This window comes from Oryza brachyantha, chromosome 1 (genome assembly GCF_000231095.2).
Source record: "Oryza brachyantha chromosome 1, ObraRS2, whole genome shotgun sequence".
Lineage (NCBI taxonomy): Eukaryota > Viridiplantae > Streptophyta > Magnoliopsida > Poales > Poaceae > Oryza > Oryza brachyantha.
This window is the reverse complement of record NC_023163.2, coordinates 5,812,972-5,825,173: the sequence shown is the minus strand read 5'-3', so window position 1 is coordinate 5,825,173 and position 12,202 is coordinate 5,812,972. Positions and strand designations below refer to the sequence as shown.

The 12,202-nt window shown below is 44.2% G+C and overlaps 1 protein-coding gene across 1 annotated transcript; it reads left to right on the top strand.

The window, feature by feature from the left end:
• Window positions 1–5,884: 5,884 nt before the first annotated feature.
• On the top strand, window positions 5,885–9,117 carry LOC102707619 (transcription factor MTB1). The gene is made up of 2 exons (XM_006643901.3): window positions 5,885–6,186; window positions 6,898–9,117. The coding sequence occupies exon 2, from the start codon at window positions 6,903–6,905 to the stop codon at window positions 8,757–8,759; it is 1,857 nt and encodes a 618-aa protein (XP_006643964.1). The 5' UTR covers window positions 5,885–6,186; window positions 6,898–6,902; the 3' UTR covers window positions 8,760–9,117.
• The last annotated feature ends 3,085 nt before the right edge of the window (window positions 9,118–12,202 follow it).

The following is a 12,202-nucleotide window of genomic DNA, read 5'->3' as shown; positions in this document are numbered from 1 at the left end:
TCTCACCACTCCACGAAACAGGTTTATATTTGCACTCTAACACACATAGGGCACGCTCGCAAAGTCCAATAATGAGTCAGTGTTATTTTTGGAAAAAATCATACACACGCTTTCCAAATGTTAAATTATATGTTTTTTATGAAAAAAATATAAATTATTTCAAAAAGTCAGATTAATTTATTACCACTCCACGAAACAGGTTTATATTTGCACTCTAACACACATAGGGCACGCTCGCAAAGTCCAATAATGAGTCAGTGTTATTTTTGGAAAAAATCATACACACGCTTTCCAAATGTTAAATTATATGTTTTTTATGAAAAAAAATATAAATTATTTCAAAAAGTCAGATTAATTTATTTTTCAAATTTATAATAACTAATATTTAATTAATTATATACTAATGATTTTTCATGTTTTACGTGCACTAAATCACCAACAAAGTGCAATGCCATCTGCGAACGGCGCCATACCATTAGCTCATAGTGTCCTACGTGACATCCAATAACTTCCCATTGACGTGTAAAAAACCAAGCGGCCAAAAAAAAAAAACTCCACATCTCCGCTACTCCGCCGGCCGGACGCCGTGGCAACGAAGCGAAAGCCTCGACGGCGTGTGTGCGCGCGCGCATGAGCCACCGGCTCGGCGTCCGTTGCGCGCGCGATCGCGGACGAGGTCATGAGGTGCACGCCCATCACGTTGGCCCCCCTCATCTAATCCCCGCACGCCTTTTCGCGCGGGAGCGGCGTCACCCCGGCCGATTTGTTTTAACACATGCATTAGGCGCTAAACATACACGCACAACGCACCGGAAAAGCTACACGCAAGGTCACCCCTAGGTGGTCCCCACGGGATCGCGGGCCCACCACGTCAGCCTCCCGCGGCGTGCGCGAGTGCGGGTGGAGACAGACAGAGAGGGAGCGGGGGGGGGGCGGGGGGAGGGGCCTTCGTCAATTAGCCCTAAAACCGCGTCACGTTTTCCTTAAATAGAGTTCACGTTTCCCACCACCTCGTCACGCCAACGCACCCGCACCTTGGCCGTGGCTACCCGCCATCCGCCGCGTGACTGCATGGTGGGGACCCGCGGACCGGTGGTCCCCGCACGTCAGCGTCGCGTGCGGGGATGAGGAACGGGGGGAAACGCCTCGGGGGGTGGGGTGGGGCGGGGGGGCGCACGGGATCACGTGGCGTCACGAGCCCCCCCTGAGTCGCCTTCCCGATCCCAGCAGGACACGCGGCCCGCACGTGCTCGCTCACGCGTGAGTGGAAGGGGAGGGGAGCCGCGGCTCTCGGCTCGAGCCGGTAGCTATCGGCTTGCTGAGCCGAGCAAGGGGAGGGGTGTGGGTTCACGTGAAGGGGGCGAACGGCGAAGATCGAGGACGCGCACCTCGTCGTCCTCGTGTAGCTTTTGGGCACATGAGGATATCGCCTCACCGCCAAATCGACCCCGCCCACATTCGCGCAGAAAACGTCGAAGCAAGTGAAGAGGCGTACCAGGAGGGGCGAGCTCCGGCGGCGGCGATCGGCCGGCGCCTTCTCTCCGGCGGATTTGGCAGCCGGCCGGCTTCTTTTCTCCGGCGGATTTCGGGTGGAGGATCGCGTGCAGGCGTGCCGCGCGTGGGGTCCACGGGGGCACTCGAGCCAGGCCGTGTTGTCGCCGTGCAAGAGATGATCGCCGTGTTCGCGGAAAAAAGGAGAAAAAGAAAAGGGAGCTGCATTTTGTTTCCGGCGAAAACGGCGTAACATAGAGCCATATAGTTTGGTGATGCGTAGACAGATGTAAAGTTATTTTAGTATGGGCTGGGGGGTGGAGCTAGTTGTGTAAAAGGTAAGGGAGAAACGTACGAACGTATGGAATTTTGTTTGCTACCACCCACAAGGCCACAATCTGTTACAAGATATGTTTTTCTAGTGTGAAGATATGTTTTCTTGTTTATCTAACTACAGGCATGTCGCATGTGAATAAAATCACTATTTTGCAGATTACTACTGCTAAAGCTTTCGATACATGGCCGTGTTCTTTTCTACACATTATTCCTCAGCTTTTACGCGCTTGCTTCATGAAAACTGTTAAACGGTGTATTCTTTTCAAAAAAGTTATATATAGAAGTTCATCATCTCATCTTTATTGAGAAGATTTTTAACTTTTTACTAGTTAATTTCATTGCTTATACCATTAAATAACTATTAGTGTGAAGTAGTGATATATTGAGTATTTAGGGACACAAGATCGACGAGTACCAAGATATTTAAGGTAAAATGCTTTAAAAAGGAGATACAAACATTTATATTGGTTTTGACATCAAGTTGGTTAATAGTTCTAATTTAGTTATATGAACTATGAACAATGTGATCACACCAATAATCTCAACAAGAAGGCTAAAATATAATCAATAGCTATATGCTATATCTTTCAGACGGATGGCTTGATGTGGCTTATTTTGTCTAACTTCTAATTCGATGCCCACCCCTCCTAGGAGACCTCCATATTTATATCATGGATGACCCTAGACCTTAACCCTTTCTCCATGTAGAACTTAAAAAATCATTTCTTTATATGGCAGTTCATTATAGGGCAACTCATTATAGTTCCCTCAAACCACCTAAAATTTGTCAATCAAGTGCTAGAGTGGGAAAAATTAGAAACTAAGTAAACTTCACTACAACCAGCCATCAATGTCATTCAATATTGATGACATAGCATGTTTGGCCTTACACCATGTGTCGGTCCTTGATTTTGGCATTACATATGACCAATGCGCCATTACTTTTATGAGTTATGTATGTATTTTAACTTTTTTAGAATGAAATCTTGCCATGTACAATTACCATCCACATGCTTGAAGATTTATGCTCCGGGGCACCTAAGATGGGCTACCACATTGTGGCTTCATAATGACACCGCAACCAACTCAACTAACACCCCTCCCCAACACTCGCTTTGGAGGTAGGATATGTAGAGGTGATGGTGATGCTATGGTCTTGAACGTGGGTGGCAAATGCACCACAATGACCTTATTTACATTGGTTATATATGAAAATGATGAGTGTAGAAGAGGGCCGATGGTAACTAAGGAAATCAACAAGCCTCACCGATATATAGGATGGAGCTTGAAGGCTCCATAGGGAATACGAGAGGCAACAAAGGAAGGAGTGGAAAATAGTGGGAGAGGGTGTGATAGATGTTAGGGTTAGGCTAGATCGTCAATTGATGCATTTATATAGTAGTGTATCAAGATTCTAAACCATTCGCGAATATCATGCTAGTGGAAATTGGAAAGAATTTTATAGGTTAAATGTATAAAGAATATCAAAAGTACAATTTATGTTAGGACAATTATGTATTTACCGACGATTTTTTAATTAACCATAAATTTGCCACTCGCTATCATCATTGGCAAATATGGAATTACACAAGTTCCTCTGGTGGATATTATGAAATTGCCTTATGTTGTTTGCCACTTTCTACCTCATGTGACACTGAAAGTTAATTGAGATGTGTTTATTCCCTTTGGATGATGGGCTGAGCTAGTTTTATAGTAACAAAATCTCCTTTCACTAAATTTCTTAGCTAAACATATGCTTTTATTTGGCTTACAAAGGCATTCACAACCATACTCTAGTTTACTTCAAATATTATGTGTTTCATGTGTTTTCTATGTATAGCAAGATCGTCCGAACGTGTGTAAATCTTATTCATTAAGGTATGAGGGATTTCTTTACACTATAGAATTGTCGTAGGTAAATGTTTTGTAACATTTGGAGAAAAATCCCCATCAATGTAGTTGTTTTTCCAACCGTTCAATTGAGATCCAACAGCTAGATCGATCAAACCACTCACTATATAAACCAAATACTAACCCTACTACCCTCCTCACTCCTAACCTCCCCCGCCGCCGCCTCCGTCTTTCTCCTTGCTATAGCGATATGTCCCTTTCCATGTCCTCCTCCTCCATATCGCCATCACCGGATCCACCACCACTACTCTCTTTCATATAATTTGTAGACTGCCTTCTCTTCCTCCATCTCCGATGGCTCTTGCTGCTAGATTCATTGCCATCCACCACCTTACCCCTCACGTCCCTCTTGCCCCCACCTCCAAATCTAGCCCACCCTCCTCCGTCCCACGACTCCGACGACACTTTCGTCACTACCTGTGTATGTTCATCGCCGATTTGATCATTGCCTATGGCCATCCATGGGTCCTTTACCAAAGTTGGGGCTACCGCCTCCATCACTAGAGATCATCGAACTTCATCAGAGTGGAGAAGGGGTTGGGCACACACATCTTCAAAAAAAAGTAAGAAATCCTCCTCAATTTTCCGCCAAATGCCATTTTGCAATCCTCTTAATAGAAACGTATTCCTCACACAGTTATAATAGAGGGGTAGACACTCTAGTCCTACATTGCCCATTCTACATTTTACAATGACTTTTCAATTACATCTTAATCATATATGATCAGTAGATAAATAATCTGTGTTATTCTACCATATTATAATGTTAATTTATTTTGGCCCCTCCACAAACACTATATCCAGTCGTGAAAGAAAGCAAGTGGCGCAAATAAAGCTAAGCATGGCTTAGAGCGAGCCGGCTCCTCCTTTACGCCATGGAGCGGCTCAACCGCTCAGACACACTATATCTACCAAAACTGTCATAGTGAAAAAAGTTCAAAAATATATTACATAATATAAATCTCTTCTATGCCCACGAGCATGCATATTCAAAACCTAGGTTGGGTTAGGCTTTGGACTGGGCCTGGATAAACCCGACCAAAAAACCCCAGCCCTAGTCTGACATTTCCAACAAAAGCAAAGTATGGGCCCGGCCCAACCCCTAAACTTTCTCAGGTTGGGCTGGGTTATTTTGGGTTTTGGGGCTTTATTATTTAGACTCGTATATGGCCAATACATGGTTGGACTAGATTAGGCTTGGGCCTTTTTGAGCCGAGCTGACCAGATCAAGCTAAACTTGAACATGCCTACCCCACGAGTGACAATCGAAGGAAGAGGGTGGGCGGGGATAAATCCATGATTTAAAAATTTAATAAACAATTAAAAGGATGATCACTTATCTTATTTTACCATTTCTAGCCCCTTCGATATTAACAAAAGATCGAAAAATCCATAGTATTAATAAAATAAAGCTGCTATGGTAAAACCAAATTAAACAATCAATTATCCCCACACTCTCTATCCACCAAAACGCTCGTAATTGTAAGTGTTATTTGAGATTTATGATATTGAACTACTCTAAATTTCTTATAGTTACTTAAAAATATAAATGACTGAGCTAATTGCCTTGAAGAAAAAAGTAAAAAACTAGATAAGAAAAACTTTATACACAACTAGTCATATGTCATTGTGTTACAACAGGATATGTAGATTGGTTTCATTTTTTTATCCATGCGTTTTAGGAAATGTGATTTAATTTTTTTCCATTGTGTCGTTTATATGGGATTGGAAGTGGTTCCGTAATAATGAGACTGGTTTTCTCGATTAGTCTTACGGAGAAGCTGGTTTTTTCATACCGGTTTTAATAAATAAAGACTTAGGAGGAGAGAAAACAAGAACTACTTTGCTTATAAAATAGTAGAGATATTTAAAAAAAGGAATTTAGGAGGCGAACAAGTCGTGCCGAGAAAAAAATCACCATCCTCCGAGGAAACGAACGGGGGCACGCAGAGCACGCAACCGCAGTAGAACAAACCAGCAGCGCAGCTTCCCCCACCCCCACTTGAGCCGACCAGAGCCCGTGGCTACGATCGAGCCGGCTCGATCCCACCACCCCCGGCGAGCCGCGGATCGGTCGGCTCAGGATCCAATCCCTCCCCCACACGGGGTAGAAAAGGCAGAGGCATCCTACTTCTCCTTTCACACCTCCCCCCCTCACAAGTCGCCTCCTCCTCCCCGAAATCCCCTCGCGCACCAGAGAAACCAGAGGGCACCACCACCACCACCACCGCGCGCGCGGCGAATTCGGCGAGCTCGTGGGGGGCGCGGGGACTCGCGCTCGCGTTGTGGTGGTGGGGAAGAGATCCGGGCGTCGCCGACGCCGGTGGGGGTGGCGGTCGGATTCGGCGGCGGGAAGACCCGAGGGTGGGGGCGGGGGCGGCCGAGCCCGCCCGTCCGTCCTGGATTCCCTGGCCGCGGCGCCGATTCGGGCGCGGGAGCTCCAGTCCGGTGAGATTCCTGGCCCTTGTCAACCCATCCCCCCGCGCGCCGCGCGCTGGCTGGGTGCTGTACTGTACTGTCAGAATTGCCGTATCTACTGTAGGTATTCTAGCTGCTTGCTGTTGCGGAATAGTGAAATGGAAGGGGGTTAGGATGGTTGGGGGGTTGGCGTGCTTGGTCGACGAGCTGGGGTTGGGTCGGGAGGAGGAGGGGAGGGTCTGTTTAGGCCGGAATCTGAGGTCGCGATCGGCACGGGTGTTTGGCTATATCCTCTCGCGTGGAAAAATAGGAAATTTACTGGTTATTGCTTTTTGTCGGCTCAGATTTGGATAGAATTCAATCATGTGTATTTTATCTGTTGAAATGGTGCCATACGAGATTTTAGGATAGCTATTAATTCGCACTGCACACTGGTGGACGCTGCCTGTTATTTCAGTTGCTTATTTCGTGATTCTGTGTACATGGAATATAATCTGTGCCGCCTTGAGTGCAGTGAAATTTTGTTGTCACTTATCAGTGCGTATTTTAGTTGGGTGATGACTGATAGTTTTATTCCATGTTGTTTTGAGCTCATCAGTCATCACTGTAACATTCATAAGTGCAGTGATGATTTGTTGCTTATCTTTGTCTAAACTGTTCTGGTGTCTGACCAGCCAATTATTTTTGAGAACCATGTATTTGTAGTGCTATTTGGCCTGATATATATACTATCTTGAGTAGGTATTATGGTGATGAAGATGGAGGCTGAGGAGGATGGCGCCAATGGTGGAACTGGTGGGACATGGACTGAGGAGGACCGAGCCCTCAGCGCCAGTGTGCTTGGAACAGATGCTTTTGCTTACTTGACAAAAGGAGGTGGTGCCATATCTGAAGGTCTGGTTGCTGCATCTTTGCCTGTGGACTTGCAAAACAGACTCCAGGAGCTTGTTGAATCAGAGCGTCCTGGCGTTGGTTGGAATTATGCCATATTCTGGCAGCTGTCACGCACTAAGTCTGGTGACCTTGTCCTTGGTTGGGGGGATGGCTCTTGTCGTGAGCCTCGTGATGGTGAGGTGGGAGCCGCTGCTTCCGCAGATAACGATGAGGCCAAACAGAGGATGCGCAAGCGCGTGCTGCAGCGGTTACACTCAGCATTTGGGGGTGTTGATGAGGAGGATTATGCCCCAGGCATTGATCAGGTGACAGATACTGAGATGTTTTTTCTAGCATCTATGTACTTTGCATTTCCACGTCGTGCTGGTGGACCTGGCCAAGTATTTGCAGCAGGTGTGCCCCTCTGGATTCCCAATACTGAACGTAGCGTATTCCCTGCCAATTATTGTTACCGAGGACACCTTGCAAATGCTGCAGGATTTAGAACTATTGTCCTAGTTCCATTTGAGACTGGTGTGCTTGAGCTGGGTTCAATGCAGCAAGTGGCAGAGAGTTCTGACACTCTCCAGACCATAAGGTCTGTGTTTGCTGGGGCAATCGGCAATAAAGCTGGAGTTCAGAGACATGAAGGGAATGGTCCTGCAGATAAGTCACCAGGTTTGGCAAAGATTTTTGGAAAAGATCTAAACCTTGGCAGGCCTTCAGCAGGCCCAGGAGCTGGCGTGTCAAAGGCAGATGAAAGGTCGTGGGAACAAAGGATTGCTGCTGGTGGGAGCTCATTGCTTCCCAATGTCCAGAGAGGTCTGCAGAATTTCACGTGGAGTCAGGCTCGGGGGCTGAATTCTCATCAGCAGAAGTTTGGCAATGGTTTATTGATTGTGAGTAATGAAGCCACACCGCGCAACAATGGAGTTGTGGAAAGCCCTACTGCAACACAATTTCAGCTTCAGAAAGCACCGCCACTTCAGAAACTACCAAAACTCCAGAAACCACAGCAGCTAGTAAAGCCACAACAACTAGTGAGTCAGCAACAGTTGCAACCTCAGGCGCCCAGGCAAATAGATTTTAGTGCAGGGAGCAGTTCCAAACCTGGTGTTTTGACTAAAAGACCAGCTGGTATTGATGGGGAGAGTGCAGAGGTGGATGGGTTGTGTAAAGATGAAGGTCCGCCGCCTGCTATAGAAGACCGGCGGCCTAGGAAGAGGGGACGAAAGCCTGCAAACGGGAGGGAAGAGCCACTAAATCATGTTGAGGCTGAGCGCCAAAGGAGGGAGAAGCTCAACCAGCGATTCTACGCGCTGAGAGCGGTTGTGCCCAACATATCGAAAATGGACAAGGCGTCCTTGCTGGGTGACGCGATAACATACATCACTGACCTACAGAAAAAGCTCAAAGAGATGGAGGCGGAGCGAGAAAGGTTTCTCGAATCTGGAATGGTAGATCCGAGGGAGCGAACACCTCGACCAGAGGTGGACATCCAGGTGGTGCAGGATGAGGTTCTGGTCCGAGTGATGAGCCCCATGGAAAACCATCCAGTGAAGACGGTCTTCCAAGCTTTTGAAGAAGCAGAAGTCCATGCAGGGGAGTCGAAAATCACAAGCAACAACGGCACAGCCGTGCATTCTTTCATCATCAAATGCCCTGGCGCCGAGCAGCAAACGAGGGAGAAGGTGATCGCCGCCGTGTCCCGCGCGATGAGCTCAGGTTAGAATCAGTGGAGGTGTGGGCGCCACCATTAGAGAGGCAGCTTTACTTCGGTCGCTGGTTGCAGACAAGCAGCCGCCGTTGGGCGGACACCCCCACCTTCTCAGTGTTGTTGATAGAAGTTGTAGGCAGAGAAAGAAAGCTCAGGTTCTGACTTAGCGATGCAAGGGGAAGACAATGCTCAAGTGAAAACTGCCATTGTTGTATGGTAGGTTCTTGTGGTCGGTGTAGTTTTTCTTTTTTTTTGTTTTTGTTGTTTATTGGGAAGAATACCATGTTCTTAGTTTATTGCTTGTGGTAGAACCATAAACAGTACATCTCGTCAAATGCATGAGTTGAGAAAAAAAATCACCTGCTTTTCTGATAGCCTTGTGCATTTGATGGGCCAATAGGCATCTGTGTTTTTTCTTTGAATCCAGTGACTTGTTTTGGGGGAAGTAATAGTTGACTTTCTTATCCATTGCCACATAAAGTTTTTTTTTAATAAGTTCTTATTTTCTTAGAAGGTTCTCTGGAGTAAAATTCTGAAGTTTATGTACGTTTAATAAAAACAATACTGAAGTACATACCTTCCTTTTATTCCCCCATGGAGCGTGCCAAAAAGAGCGTTCTCTTGAGTATAATTAGGGGCTGTTTGGGACAAGGGGCTAGTCCCTTGTCCCATCAAAGATTTGAACACTTATTTTATACTATTAATAAAACCCATGTATAATATTGAGCTAATTTGCGAGACGAATCTATTAAGCCTAATTAATCCATGATTAGTCTATGTGATGCTACAGTAAACATGCTCTAATTAATTATGGATTGATTAGGCTTAAAAAAATCGTCTCGTGGATTAGCACTCATTTATGAAATTAGTTTTTTTATTAGTATATGTTTAATATTTTAAATTAGTGTTCAAACATCCGATGTGACATGGGGCTAAAAAGTTTACAACCCTTAGAATCTCTGTCGTGTGATTTGTTTCTGGAGGTGGGTGAGAAGAAAGAGAGAATAGAATTTGTCTGCATAACACGGGACGACCATCGAGCGCAAAATTGATATATTTGAGTCGTGAGACAGTCACGTCATTAATAATGTGCCTGTGCTAATACTATAGTGTCACAATTATTTTATTAATAAATTATTAAATTTTACTTAGTCAAATTAATCTGCTTGGAACCAGTGCAACTAAGCTTGAATTCAGTTCAGGTCATATATCAAGTATATTTAAGCATTGCAATACTATCATATTGTCAAAAAAAAAAACTGATCATAACACCACCAATAATTATATCTAATCACTTAATTACATATATGAGAACAATATATGCATGTATAAAAAATGATATAAAGTTATTCCATTGCATAGTATATATTTAAGGAAAAGTGCAATAATATCATTGCATCTATTATAAAACAGTTATCTCGAGTGTTCTTTAAAGATATAAATCATACAGTGACGAAAATCCGTTAAAAATGACAAGAACAGCTCACGGAATAGTCCAAATGTACATATGAAAAATATGATACCTAATGTCAACTTTGTCGCGAAACGAAGCTTGTCAGGAGGCAACACAGGCTCGTCTAGCGGACCTGATGCCCCTCCACCAGGCTAACCGCCATCAAATGACAGTGTCGGTTAGTTCAAAATCGTCTAAAAAAATACGAGGGAGTAACAATCAAATAACAGTAGTTCACAACAAAATTGGTTGATAATTTTTTTGCCTTACAAATTATAACGGCTATTATTTGACATGGACTCGGTTTTTTCGCGTTACATAAAAAAATAAAAATCAGCCTTATATTATCTACAATTGTTCACCACTTCAAGACGTCTTTATACATACTATTCTAGTGTTCTTTCCAGTGGAGTCTAGGTATTTCTTTGATTTAGCCAAAATTCTTTTGTATGTGTTGATACCAGTTACACCATAAAGATTAAAATGTGACCTTGTCATACAATATGTAATTATAAATATGCTAAACAACAATATTTGATGTATAAATCACTTAAAATTCTTACCAGTTGAAGACCCTGTAAAAGTTTGAGATGCTAAGAACAAATGTAGATATTACTTGAAGATTACTACAAGATCCTACAAAAATTTGAGAGGCAATGGAAATATGAAACCTAAGATAAAAAAAAAGGAAAATTATTATAGCAGTACATCACTTAGAAAATTAATAACCAGAATTATTTTGTATACATAGGTAGAAGCCAGTAAGAAATTTTGAAATCAGTTATGCTTCATTAACACCCAGGAGAAAGCTCGTCTGTAGTTAATAAAAAAGATAAATAGGTTGAAATGAACAGCGCATATGATATTTGAGTTCGTTATAAAATTCGAAACAGAAGTAGCACAGGATAAAGAAAAAGGCATGCTATTGGACTTATGACTTTGGCATAGAACCAACGACTCAAATAATAATGAGTATCAACAGTACTACTAAATTCAAAAGAAATAGTATTAATAAGTCATACGTAAAATACCTTTAGTAATAAATCAAATCACAGTGAAATAAATAATAATAAAGTAATTTTTTATTAAGATGATTGGGTTAAACACAAACTAAGAACATCGCATAAAAAAAATTAGAGGAGTACCATCCAACCGTAGAGTCGCTCGATCAAGCTTTGTGAAGTCGATGGCATTCCATCCTCCACCCCGTCTTTGACGATGCACCGGACGGCCGCGAAGACGAGGCACAGGGGCTTGCTCGCGCGGCAGCCACAGTAGACGAGGATGCACGCGCGGTACGGTTGAACAGGGAGACGGCGAGCGCGTTGTCTCCACGGCGACGGCGAGGAGGCCTGGCCACTGAATGCGCCCGCCGGGCCGACGCAGACCTGCCCTTCGGATTGGCCTCCCACCCGCAGAAACACTCCCATGATCACCCTCCACGCCATAGATCCCCTGGCGGAAGCAACCTGCGGTGGCGCGTGCGTCGAATGCAGCGAGACATGTTCCCGGCGGCGGTGGCGATGGATGGAAATTTAACCTTTTTTTTTTTTTGTTGTTCTTACGAATGGTCAAAATAAATTTATTACTCACTATCTATAATACGTGAATCTTCTTGAGTCTGTGATACGTGGATCTAATGACAAATTCGTTCCTCGGGGCACACCGCCGGAGCGACCAGACAGGGCCTCCGCCTCCCGGAGCCCCCTAAGCCCAAGCCCAAACATATACGTACAACTCATCGGCAGCCAAAAGAATTCATCAAGCAACAGTTCAAATAAGCAACCTAACTTATATTGATTTACTTTTTATATTTTTGCTACCTCCTTGATCGGCTATCAAATATACCTCATTATTTGGCTTTTTATTTAAAAACCCAAAAAACATATTGCAAATAAAAATAATTTATGAATAAAAGTTTTATATACTATACGCTATCACAAAGCCTGACTGGGCTGGGCCTGGGCCAGCAATGGCAAATGCGGCCCAGCCTTTCTTCCTCT

What these genes read in the sequence shown, in the direction of transcription:
- LOC102707619 (XM_006643901.3), top strand. Translation starts at nt 6,903, where the DNA reads ATGGTGATGAAGATGGAGGCTGAGGAGGATGGCGCCAATGGTGGAACT.